The following is a 13,397-nucleotide window of genomic DNA, read 5'->3' on the forward strand; positions in this document are numbered from 1 at the left end:
CGAGACGGATCTTTTGAGCCTAATTAAACCATCATTAACACATGTGGGTTACTGTAGCACTTATGTCTAATCATGGATTAATTAGGCTCAAAAGCTTTGTCTCGCGATTTCTCCCATAACTGTGCAATTAGTTTTTGTTTTTATCTATATTTAATGCTCTATGCATGTATCCAAAGATTCGATGTGATGTTTTTGGGAAAAAAATTTTGGAAGCTAAACAGGGCCTAAATCAACCTTGCTTCGAACTACTCCTTCTGTCCCAAAAAATATCAAACCCTATGGATGAATCTTGCTCAACATCACAAGTTAGCAGACTTCCAACAAACTACATACGGAGTATATCATGCATAATACTTCTCACTTTGAACATCAAAACAAGCAGAAGACGGAAGACATAATACCAAGTCGGTGGACTTCCAACGAACTACCATGCATAATACTTCTCTCACTTTTAACATCAAAACAGGCAGACATATCAATGAACAGTTTTCAGCATGACAAACCTGTCAACAAGCTCTGTTGTAGGCTGTAAACTAATCAAAGCTATTCAGATTAAGAAAACAAATATCAGATGACAAAATATCACTGCTATCTTTAGGACTAACAAGAGTAAAATTTATTTCTACCTTCAACAAGTAGTATTGTTATCAGAAAATTTGAGGCTTCAATAGGTTTAAAACATTATGAAACAGCCTGCTTGTTAGCATATCCAATGCATGAAGTCATGAAGCCCTGAATATATACTAATTAGTTCTGACTTCTGACTAGAATTCTACTCAAACAGTTTTAAAAAGAAGGTGACATACCGCAAAGTATAGTAACCATTAAGACTTCAGATTTCAGGTACAATCAGGTCATGACAAACAAATATTGAAGAGGTCAGCACAAAGCTGGGGCATCCACTCCAAATGACAAGATTAAGATCAAAGCTAAACATGCAGCTGAATACAGCCCAAACTTCAGTACTACTATACAATACAGAGGATTGCATCTGATGTTCTGAACCACATTTCAGGCTCCCATTGGTGACAAACGAAAATCCCCATAATGAAAATTAAAGAACTGAGTGCTTAAAATTTTTCGCAGCACCGATGATCCAAGCCAGTAACTTCATACAGGATGAAACAAGTAAACACCAACCGAATTATGCTGTTGCAACTAATCCATAATGTAAAAGAACTAGCCACACGGCAAAACCTTGAACTTATTCTCAGGTAGCAGTCAATAATATACATATAATTAACCAAGAGAAGAAAACAAAAACTAAAAATTCACAATTACTACTACTTGAGTAGATAAAATCATACAATAGATATGCATATTGAGAGCCAGAGATCACCGCTATCTTACGCTGACGGTTCACTCTCTTCGCTCGTCTTCGGCTGCGGTGGGGGCTTGGAGTTGGGGCGGCTGTCGTAGTCGACGACCTCGGCGTCGGTGACGGAGCGGGAGTGCTGAACAATGGATCGGCCGATGGAATTGATCCACTCTTCCTTCTCTTTCTCGGAGTCGGCGATGAAGTACATGGTGTCGGTCGGGGTGGAGAGCTCGAAGGCGAACTGGCGGTTGATGACGTCCTCGGCGCCCTTGACGGTGAGGCAGGTGGCGACGGGGATGACGCCGCGGGGCACCGAGCCGCGCGTCACGGCGGCGTCCTTGAACCAGAACAGCCGCCCCTGCTTGAGCACGAACCACCGCCGCCGCCACGTCTTGATGTACTCCCCCTGCTTGTTCAGCCACCCCGTGCGCTCCCCGCCGTGCCAGAACTCCACGCCGCCCCCCGCGTCGCCGCCGGCCGCGGACGACGACGAGGAGCCGCCGCCGCCGGCCGCGCCCATCACCGCGCGCCACAGGCTGACCGCCATCTCGCCGGAATTTGGGATCGGATGGGCTATCGCGCTGGGGGCGGGGAGGATCGGAGTCAAAGTGGGTGGGGGTTGCTCGCCGCTCTGCTAGATTCGACCGAAAAGGCAATGATCTCATCGCCTCATCGCCATCTCAAACCGAGTATTAACTGATTTCTGGTCGCCTAAATCACAAAATTCTACGAAATCGTTACCATAAAGGACTCTTTGTGGTGTACTAGTACTCCTGTTCTACATGGGCTAAAAGCCCAATTTAGGATTAAACGAATTGTTATTTCCGGCGTGACAGTATGGGCTTACAAACGTGAAAATAAATTTGGGCGGCCACAGCCCACCATAGATCATCGGTAAATTTTGCTACAGCACACCCAAAACTTGTGTAATTTGCTGATAAGCATAGAAAAAACATGTCACGACTAAAAGATATTCTAAAAAATTAGGAATTTGCTAGATGACACTTTTAACTTAATTAGAGATAAATCTATTAACTTATTAAAGAAATAGAAAAAAGAGCCTCCACGTTCGCTCTCATAGCCTAGAAATTCTCATATTAATTGGAGAAAAAGAAAAACTGAGTCCATATAGAAATACAATTTAGAAATAGTTAAAATTCAGAATTAAAAAATAAGGAATATTGGAAGATGACACTATAGTCCATATAGAAATACAATTGAGAAAAAAAATAGAAAATTCGGAATTAAAAAATAAGGAATATTGGAAGAGGACACTAGAGTCCATATAGAAATACAATTGAGAAACAATAAAAATTTGTAATTAAAAATAAGAAATATTAGAAGTAGAGTATAGAGTCCATATAGAAATACAATTAAGAAATAATAGAAATTCGGAATTAAAAATAAGGAATATTAGAAGTAGAGTATATAGTTTATATAGAAATACAATTAAGAAATAATAGAAATTTAGAATTAAAAATAAGGAATATTCGATGTAGAGTATAGAGTCCATATAAGAATTTAAAACTAACTAAAATTCGGAATAAACATAATAAAATTAAAAGTAGAGTTTAGAGTTCGTATAAAAGTACAATTTACAAATAACTAAAATTAGAAATTAAAAAATTATTGGAAGAAGAATCTAAAGTAAATATAAGAATACAATTTAGAAGTAACTGAAATTCGAAATTAAAAATTAAAGAATATTGAAAGATGAGTTTAGATTCCACATAGAAATACAATTAGAAAAAAGAAAAAGTCAGAATTAAAAATAAATAATATTAGAAGAAGTGCCTAGAGTCTATATAGAAATACAATTTATAGATAACGAAAATTCGAAATTAAAAACAAATAAATATTAAAAGACGAGTCTAGAGTCCATATAGGAATATAATTTACAAATAACTAAAATTTGATATTAAAAATAATTAATAACTAACATGTATATAAAATACAATATGAATATTATACATTAGTAGTTTCGTAAAGGTAATACAAAATTTTAAAATTATGTTGTCATTTTAATATATTTGAATAATACATTGAGAAAACATATATATTATTAAATGAGAGAAAATATAATGATGCTAGCCGCGCGATTTGCGCGGGCCACCATGCTAGTTCTTGAAGAAGACAAGAATGCCACTGATAGGAGAGTAATAATTTATAAATGAGAGAATCCATTATATGCCACTGACTTTGTCACACCTCTACGATTTACCACTGGCTTTGTCATGTTCTATAATATGCCATCGACTTTTGCTTAACTTCTACGATTTACTATCACCGTCCGGTTAGCCTCCGTTAGCACTGTACAATTTTGTCCAAATGACCAAAATACCCCTAGGACAAAAACTTCCAAAAATTGGATAAAATTAACAAAATATCATATTATAAATATAAGATTGTAAACATCCAAAATTTGGCCAAAAATTTAAAATCTGATATTTTAGAATTTGTATCCGAATTTTGAAAGTTTTTGTCTCAGGGGTATTTTGGTCATTTCGACAAATTTGTACAATACTAACGGAGACTAACCGGACGGCGATGGTAAATCGTAGAAGTTAAACAAAAATCGATGGCATATTGTAGAACGTGACAAAGTCAGTGGCAAATCGTGGACGTGTGACAAAGTCAGTGGCATATAATGGATTCTCTCTTTATAAATTATGAAGGAAAAAGTACGAATTACCCCCCGGGAACTATCGCGGTCGTCCGAATTACCCCCCGAACCACAAAACCGGACATTCTTCACCCCCAACTATGCAAACCGGACAAATTACCCCCCTCGACCTAATCCGTGGTGGTTTTGGTCTACGTGGCGGTCTAGTCAGCAATTTATTTATTAAAAAAATAGGTGGACCCCACCTGTCAGTTTCTATCTCTCTCTCCTATCTCTCACTGTCTCACTCTCTCTCCCTCTTCTCCTTCGGACGGCGACGGCCGAGCCAGCAAGCGGAGGACGGCGATGGCCGAGGCAGTGGCGAGGCGAGGCGAGGCGGCAGCGGCGGTGGAGAGCGGCGGGGGCGGAGGAGAGGCGAGCGCGGTGGGGGCGGCGGAGAGGCAAGCGCGGCGGGGGCAGAGAAGGCGAGACGGCGGCGGCGAGGCAGGGCGGGCGCGGTGGGGGCGGCGGCGAGGCGAGAGGCGGGGGAGGAGGAGGAGGAGGCGAGGCGAGAGGCGGGGGCGGAGGAGGCGAGGCGGTGGAGAGGCAAGCGTGGCGGCGAGGCGAGAGGCGGCGGCGGTGAGGTAGGGCAGCGCAGGGGCGGTGGAGGAGGCGAGCGGCGGCGGGGTGCGACGTCCTTCCATTTAGGGACGCGGGTCAACGGGCCGGTCGCCGGCGGCGGCAGCGGCGGGAGGAGGTAGGCGTTCACGGTGAATCCCCACGCCGTCGTCCCCCCGCCAACCGCCTCGCCACCGCGCTCGCCTCCTCCGCCGCACCCCGCCGCCGCTCGCCTCCTCCGCCGCCCCTGCGTCGCCCTGCCTCGCCCCCGCCGCCTCGCCTCCCCCCCCACCGCTCGCCTCTCCGCCGCCCCCACCGCACTCGCCTCTCCTCTGCCCCCGCTGCTCTTCACCGCCGCCGCCGCCTCGCCTAGCCTCGCCTCGCCGCTGCCTCCTCCGCCGCGCTTGCTGGCTCGGCCGTCGCCGTCCGAGGGAGAAGAGGCAGAGAGAGAGAGTGAGACAGTGAGATAGAAGAGATAGGAGAGATAGAAACTGACAGGTGGGGCCCACCTATTTTTTTAATAAATAAATTGCTGAATGGACTGCCACGTAGACCAAAACCACCGCGGATTGCATAGTTGGGGGTGAAGAATGTCCGGTTTTGTGGTTCAAGGGGGTAATTCGGATGACCATGATAGTTCGGGGGTGGTAATTCGTACTTTTTCCAATTATGAAATTCTAAATTTAGATCACCCCAATTACAGCACACTAGTATACATTATATTTCATCTTCACTCTAGTCTCAGCTCAAAATCTTTTGACCATAGAGGTATTTTCATCTTTTTTTAATAATTTCTCTCTTCAATTGAGCTAAAAGTGTTCTCAAGCAAATTACCAGGTTTTTAGAGTGTCTTTTAGCCATGACACGTTTTACGATGTCTTCCAGCAAATTACACATTTGATTGTCCTCTAACAAAATTTTGCCTACATCATACATTTCCTTTCAACTATCACAAATTCACAACGCGTCTTGTGTACGATAGTACAAATGAACACGACGCGAACATGGAACACCATCAATTATATACTAAAAGTCCATTAAACTTCTTACAAACGCTCTCAAGCCACCACGTGGCGCTCTAATAAATTAGAGAAAATCCTAGAAATTCTAAGAAAAAAGCAAAGCATCTATCCATTGATTTTTCACTTAAATTGGTGGTTCCAAAATTATACACCGTTAGATAAAATTGATCTTAAAACAAACCAAATAATATGGTGTCCCACCTCTCCTCCTTCACCCGCACATATGTATGCAAACGTGTACCATGTATGGTACGTATGCTTCCTTCCTTTTTTTTTTCCTTTTTTTCTTCTTTTTTTCATTATATAATGGATATATTTCTTTTAAATAATCATAATTTTACAACCAAAGAGTCTACCGTCATACAGCTCTACAATTATTGAAAATAAAATTTACACATTATATGTTACCCATTAAACTAATAATGTAAAATAATTTCCACTTAAACCGGTGTACTCATTACTTGTACTATTATTTTCAAATAATGCACTATTTTAAAATAAAATTTACACAATTATATTGTGTACCTATCAAATAAACAATTTAAGATCTATATTAATTAATTTATATGTGCACTTAAACTGATGGACCCATTATTTAAATCATCGGATCTATTTTTTGTTACAGCGGATTATTATTCTCAAATAATGCACTGTTTCGAGGAGAGGTGGGACTCCATAATATTTGGTTTGTTTTAAAATAAAGTATATACCATTATATATTGTGTACCCATTTAATTAACAATTTAAAATCTATTTTAACTAATTTACACTTACACTAGGACTGGTGGACCCATTATTTAAATCATCAGATCTATTGTTTGCTAATAAATAAAATGTCCAAAGTTTTTTTTGGCCCGCTGCATAATGCACGTCTGCACCTTTGCCTTTCGCACGCATGACAAAGCATCATGTCTGAGGCATCTAAGGTGATCATGACCGTTGCAGCGCTACAGCTTTGCCATATATCAAATCATATATGGATATGATTAATTTTGCTAATAACATAAAAAGAAAATTAAAAGTGTGATGTAGCGAGAGAAGAATTAGGCACCAAGGGTTTGGTTTTTTTCCAACATTTAGCTCTGTTTAAGCTGAAACTGAGAGTTGATTACAGAATAATTATAATGTATTTTGTTATGTAGTATTTGGATTTTGTACAATTTGTTTGTACCGGTGAAAGAAATCATTATGTTATAAATACGAGCACAATACTAACTAATATCAATATAATTCTTACTAAGACAAGGGTGTTATAAGGGAGTTTAATGCCATCTTTTTTTTCCGATTCCATAGTTTGGATTTTTTTTGCACCTTTCCAAGTTTCTAAATGGTGTCTTTTTTAAACAACATTTTAACTTTTTAGAAGTCAATTGATTTGTTTATACCCTCAAATAGCTATCGCATAAAACAGATAATTCATCAATTTCACCTGTCCTAAACCCTAAGTAGTACATTTTTTTCATGCGAGTCATGATGATCAGTAAATTGGGGATCAACGGATAATCAAAGTCATAAGATGAATATGTAAGAGCTACTATGAATAACTGTAAATATGCGGCAAAATTATTTGCTATTAATTAGACATCTAGTGGCTTGCTAGCCACATAATTAATTTCTCTTTACATGTATATAACCATGGATAAAGCTGGAACAAATATTACCATATACCCCATACATACATATTACGCGGTTAATATTCTAATTACATGTGTTAAGTCTTTTAAAATTCCTTAAAATACTCTCAAGCTGCCACATGGTGCTCTAATAAATTAGAGCAAATATTAGAAGTTCTAAGAAAAAAAAGCAAGGTATCTAAATATTATAACATGTACGTCCAATATCATAATTTGTTAGATTAAATCGATCTTAGAACAAACTAAATACTACGAGGTCCCACCTCTCCTCCCATGGCACATGTATACACCTACGTACGTGGGTACTACGCTTCCCCTCCCTTTTTTTTTTTCATTTTTCCCTTTCTTCTTTTTTCTCCATGCATAGTCTTCCCTCCCTTTCTTACTATATCATGCGCCTTCATGAGATGATTTAATCACAAGAATTTTGAGTATCTTAGTCTCGTATTTTTCATTTGTAGCCAAACTACACTATATGATATAGATGGACTGTATAATAATCAATTAGCAATAGTTTCTCCTTTCTTATTTACTCGAGAGAGAAAAACACATGATTCAAAAGTCGTAAGTACTTAATCCATCTCCTACTCAAACGTTTGTGAATGGTTTTTTAAAATACCTTAAGAAAAATATAACCCTTAAATTATTATAAAATAACATTATCCGAACTTTAATTTACCCTTAATCTATGAAACAAAATTTTTTAAAAAATAGTAATCTTACCTTTCAATAATATAAGTGCCCGTGCATGCGCGCGGGCCACCTTCCTAGTTAGCATAATAACTCATTTACTTTCATGATCCAATCATATTCATATGGTGTTTTATACCCGCATGAAACATGAACAAATATGGCGTTTTATATTGGCATGTAACATGAACAGAAGAACCTACAAATTACGACCAAGTTCACATCCAACTCCCAAACAAAAGAGGACGACGCAAAGTTGCCAACAACACACATGAACTGAAGACTCCGCAGCATAGGGAAGCCCCTGCAGGGCGGTAAATCTAGTCAGTGACCCACGCGCTGTCCTACCATGTATGCTGCTGACCTGCTGTCCTACTACACAAAGGCAAGACGCCCGCGGGGAAGCTAGCTCCTTTTGTCACCGGCCCGCGCGCGGCGTCGCGCCGTCGCGGCGTGGCACTCGGTTTTTTTGGCTAGTGGCGCGGCGGAGCCGGCAGGGGCGCCCCGGCGTGCGCCCTGGGTGGGCACTGGTAGCACTTGGCGAAGAGCCCGAACGTGTCGATCTGCTTGATGAAGTTGGTGACGCTGGCCCAGCCGCCGAGGCCGAACCCGACCACCAGCACCCACGCCACCACGAACACGTTCACCACGAACATCCCGCTCCAGCTCGGCAGGAACGGCGGCGGCTTCTCCGCCGCATTCTGTTTGCATAAAAAAAAAAATCAAACACGCTGTACGTCAGTTGATGTTGCGCAGATATGACCTTCACGCCGTGCTGCCGCCTGCCGGCGAGCTGCGTGATAAGGTATACGGTCCAGGCGTACGTGCCGGGGGCCGGCACAGCCGGAGAAAGGCGGAACAGCGACAGCGACCCGTCAGCCCCGGCCATCCCTGTCGCCGCCGACCGATCGAGCAGGCGTACCCGACCAAATAAACCGGCGCCGATCCGCGTGGCCGCGCCGTCGTTGTTGGGGGGCACCAGAGACCGAGAGCCTGTCGGTGTTTGGCCGGAGCAGCACAGGGAGAGCGCTCTCGGCGTCACGGCGCTGTTCGTGCGTGTGGCACTAGTGCTTTGGTGCCATAGTGGAAGGCTACACTTACTTTGATCACAGTACTTGTGGGGGCCATTCCATATCTGCACAGTGCTTACCAATAATCCGTGCCAATATGCAATACCCAGCCGTTCTGCTCATGCGTGTAGCATCCTAGCTAGCATAAGAGTGCCTTGGTGTAGTGTAATGTGTGGTTGTGTCACTTTGGCACTGGTGACCGACTGACAGCCCGATTTCTACTCGGATATTTTTAAATTTTTTTAGACAAACAGTGCATGTTTCATATTGATATATGAGGAATCTACTCGGGCAATTTAATGGTAAGTAAAGAAAAGGCAAAGGTAGCTGCACACACTTACCAATCTGGCGGAGGCGGAGCGGTACGTGAGGATGTGGGAGAGGGAGGGGATGATGTAGACGGTGAAGCTGACGAGGAGCGCGCCGACGGCGGAGTTGATGGGGCCGAAGAAGGGGAAGATGATGGCGAGGAACCAGATGGGCACGACGATGGGGAGGCGGGCGAGCGCGCGGGTGAGGACGCTGCGGGTGCCGTGCATGCCGATCGCCTTCTCCCACACGAAGTAGAGCGGGGTGCACGCGAACCCGAACGTGATGAACTGGTGGATCAGCATCAGGATCACCGCCGCGTCGCGCCACCCGGACCGCGGCAGCAGCGAGAAGGCGTTCGAGTGCGTCAGCAGCGCGTCGCCGAACGCCCAGTACATGGCCGACGCCGACGGCAGCGTCAGCGTGAACACGTACAGCGTCGCCACCAGGTAGATGTACTTGAACTTCTGCGGCTTCCACATCGCGTGCATGATCTCTCTGCACGCGTAAAAAGTTAATTAAACTTCGTCAACTGTTCAGAACTTCAGGCACGATTGTTCACTGTCAGCTTCGTTCATCGTGAACCGATCAACAGCACAATCTCTAATTCAGCATGCATGTACAGATTATTTGATTATGCAAAATAAGAAATTGTTCATCTTATCTTAAATAATAATAATATCAGTACTAGTAACATATATGAAGCTATCAGAATTAGCCCCGCTTGGAACAAAACGTACTAAACGGACATTTTTCATACACATGCCAAGTGATATATAAGAACTTTACTTTAAGTTGATTGAATGATAAGAGATCAAGCAGGGGGGCAAGGTAGTGCTTATCCTAGTCAGGATATTTATAAAGATTGGGACATGAGGAATCTCCCATTATCCCCAAACTTTCACTACATCATTCGGCTGCACAGACGCGGACACACATCTGGTGATGGTAAGTAAGCAGAGGGGGACCGACAAATACGACCAAATGAAGCTACTTGCCGATTACAAGCACCTAACACTCTCAGGTAATGGCAATTACTGTCATCACTCATCACTCAAAAAGCCCTGAATTGCTTTGGGCAAGAAACTGTGATCGATCGAGAAGGGTAATGTCAAACTGACACTTGGGAGTAGGGAAGGAATTCTCAAAGTAGTCTTTCACTGCACTAATCAAAGGTTATCACGGAAAGATAAAATGGAATCGTGAACCATAACCGATCAGTTAATGAATTGTCACGATCCGATATATGTCCTACCAGGCTATCACTGAAGTTGGGCGGGATTGGTTTATTCGATGTTAACTCCGCACTAGCTGGACTGAAACCAATCCATATCATCTACCCTTTGGAAAGAACATTTTTACCACTACAAAAAAAGTAGCTGAATTTTAAAGACAAAGGACTCAATATTTAATACCAGGGCGTCTGAACATCTCACTGGTTCTAATTATTCCTAATAATCGCGATGCAAAGATCATCATAGCAGGTATCTTAGATTAAGCACAAGAAATGGACAACGGGAATAAAGGAATGTTCACTAGGAGTATTGAAATGCTTGGTGGTCATCATAGGAACTTGAGCAGAGGACTGTAGGGTGATCGCCAACCTTAGTGGCTATATGCTCCATTTCTTTGTAACCAATGGCTAGAAGATAACCCTTCTGGTTTCCGTAAATTAAACAAGTTTGCCAAGGAGGGAGAGACTAAAGATAAAACAGAAACCAGACTAAATCTAGGGTAGGTAACAACGAACATCATTGTTTCATAGATGGCTCTCCGGAATTCTGGCTTGGACACTGGACCCAGTTGTCGATAACCATTCATGACAAAATTAGCAGAGGCATTGCATGGTTTATGCGTCACAATTTACAGTAGCATAGGGTTCTTTTAGTGCACTTACACAGTGACGGCGTGTCCGCCGAAAGTGTAGAGGATGTTGGTGGCGCCAGTGAAGTAGAGCACCATCTTGCTCGGGCCCGAGTGCGTCACGCCGTCGACCTGCGACATCGAGTCGAATTCGATCAGCGGCCACGCCGAATCATACACATCGTTATTAGCCCCCCATCGAATCGAATCATACATAATCATTGCAACCATGCTTATAAACAGTGTGGTCAAGCATGTGCCGGCTGATGATTTATTGATTTATGGCCGACGACGGCGGGCGATGATCGAGGACTCACCTGGCCGTGGACGGCGGCGGCGATGGCGAGGTACCAGGCGGTGTAGGTGGTCATGCCGAGGCCAAGGAAGGACCAGATGCGGTAGTTGTGGAAGGAGGGGATGAACACCGTGGTGGAGCAGCACGCCCCGAATATGTACGTCCATGTCCTCTTGTCCAGCCGGTCGTTGATGTAGTATATGTTACTGCAATGCATTACAATTTCAGTGACATCTCAATGAACAAAGATTACAAAAAAAAAAAGAAGAGTATGTATGTTTGTCTCAAGAACTCGGCGAGTCAACCTTGCACAGGCGATCAGCTGGATGACGGAGCCGAAGAGCAGGAAGGTGCAGTTGAAGGCGAGGCCGGCCGCCTTCCAGTACGGGCCCAAGAGCCCATCAAGAACTTCGAACCACTGGTCAGTGGCATAAGAGAACACAAAAATAGTAAATTTTTAGATAATCCATATTAAGTTTAGTCTAATCCATATGCCAGTTGATCTGATGCGTGCACTAGGCTGGCTGGAGGCAGATATGCATGCTGATCGCGTTGCAGATAAGGAACCTGCAGGAGGCGAGAGCATGCAAAAGCGGCTTTCCGTTGGACAAGCAACGCTCGCTCGCACGCAGGCGCTGCTCGAAATACCGGCATGAGATCGATCACGAGGGATCGAATTCCGTCGGGGAAAATAATTAAGCAGTAGTGTGTGCAGGAAAACCCGGAAACTGACGAAACTGAAACTGACGCGAAGATGTGCAAGGAGAGGAGCTAGCCCTGCCGACCTGGATGACGTGGTTCTTGAAGCTGACGCCTTCCTTCTCCTTGCGGGCGCGGTACTCGACGTAGAGGACGCTGATGAGGTAGGCGGTCCAGCTGCCCATGAGGCCGTAGAACACCTGCAGCAGCAGGCCCGAGAGCATCCCGAGCTGCGAGAAGGAGTACGGCAGCGTCAGGAGCACCTGCGCCACCTGCAAAATTCCAAACGAAATGTGAGCGAGAGGCATGACGAGGTCGTTCGTGGTTGGTCGTACCTGGTTGGAGGCGCAGCTGAACCAGGCGTCCCAGACGGAGCCGCCGTGCCACAGGAGGCTCGTCATGCTGAACTTGCCGTCCTGCTCGACGCCCATGGCCGCGCGCACCTCCGCCTCCTCCTTCCCGGCGTCCGCCACGATGGCCTCCTCCGCCTGGTCGCCGGCCGGCACCATCCTCCTGTCCTCCCCGGTCTTCCCGTCTCCAGCCGCGCGCCTTCACAGCAAAAACCAAAGAAGAGTAGTCGAGAGTGAGGAGACTGGCCGGGAAGTGGAACTGTGCAAGTATACATAAATACCGACACCGACCTGCCTCAGGAGAGGAGGCGAAGTAAATGGCCGTGGGAGCGGCACGCTGCCGGCAAAGCTGCACCACGCGCCGGCGGAATTTACTGTGCTGTCGACCGAGAGGCAGGCGGCGCGCGGAGCCGAAACTGCTGAGCTTCTCGTGGTTCGAGAGGATCGGAGAGATTCAGAGGAGCAGTTATTATTACTTCGCCGCGGGCTAGCTTTTCGGGATCCTGATCCTGCAGACCCGCACGCCGCCCTTGCCCCTTGCCTCTCGGATCTTCCCAACCCCGGCCACGACTGCGCGCGCGCCTCCGGTTTTTCCTTCTCCGCGAGGAGTGAAACTCTCTGGCACGGAGAGGCCCGAGCCGAGCCGGACGTGGGAGTTGGGACGGTGGGAGGGGAGAATGCACCGTGTTTCACGTTGATTTGACGTGTGAATTTAGAGGGGGAACACGCACGTCGCAGTAGCACTGCCACTTCTATAGTGCTTCGCTTGACACGCTTAGGCTCCGCTTCGATATGGATGTTTGGATGAGCTTCTCAACTGCACGAAATGAGGCAAGCGATTCATAGCACTGTGCTAGAATCGGTTTAGGGTTTAGGCTTTATGTATTCTATTACTATAAATCTATAGGACACTACGAATTTGGACAT

General features: G+C 44.7%; 2 protein-coding genes across 3 annotated transcripts; both read right to left on the minus strand.

Annotated features, from left to right (window-relative positions):
- Positions 1-1,171: 1,171 nt before the first annotated feature.
- LOC4338947 (pleckstrin homology domain-containing protein 1) lies at positions 1,172-2,031 on the minus strand. The gene has a single exon (XM_015782604.3). The coding sequence runs from the start codon at positions 1,863-1,865 to the stop codon at positions 1,347-1,349; it is 519 nt and encodes a 172-aa protein (XP_015638090.1). The 5' UTR covers positions 1,866-2,031; the 3' UTR covers positions 1,172-1,346.
- A 5,905-nt stretch (positions 2,032-7,936) lies between these two features.
- Positions 7,937-13,184, minus strand: LOC4338948 (auxin transporter-like protein 2). Of its 2 annotated transcripts, NM_001420431.1 has the most exons (8): positions 12,762-13,148; positions 12,456-12,669; positions 12,207-12,392; positions 11,727-11,839; positions 11,444-11,627; positions 11,161-11,258; positions 9,296-9,761; positions 7,937-8,585 (listed from the first exon to the last, which is right to left on the minus strand). In NM_001420431.1, the coding sequence occupies exons 2-8, from the start codon at positions 12,627-12,629 to the stop codon at positions 8,358-8,360; spliced, it is 1,449 nt and encodes a 482-aa protein (NP_001407360.1). In that variant the 5' UTR covers positions 12,630-12,669; positions 12,762-13,148; the 3' UTR covers positions 7,937-8,357. The 2 variants fall into 2 exon arrangements, with proteins under 2 accessions (NP_001407360.1, XP_015637481.1); XM_015781995.3 differs by having other exon boundaries at positions 8,036-8,585; positions 12,207-12,669; positions 12,762-13,184.
- Positions 13,185-13,397: the final 213 nt, after the last annotated feature.

This window comes from Oryza sativa, chromosome 5, assembly GCF_034140825.1.
Source record: "Oryza sativa Japonica Group chromosome 5, ASM3414082v1".
NCBI lineage: Eukaryota > Viridiplantae > Streptophyta > Magnoliopsida > Poales > Poaceae > Oryza > Oryza sativa.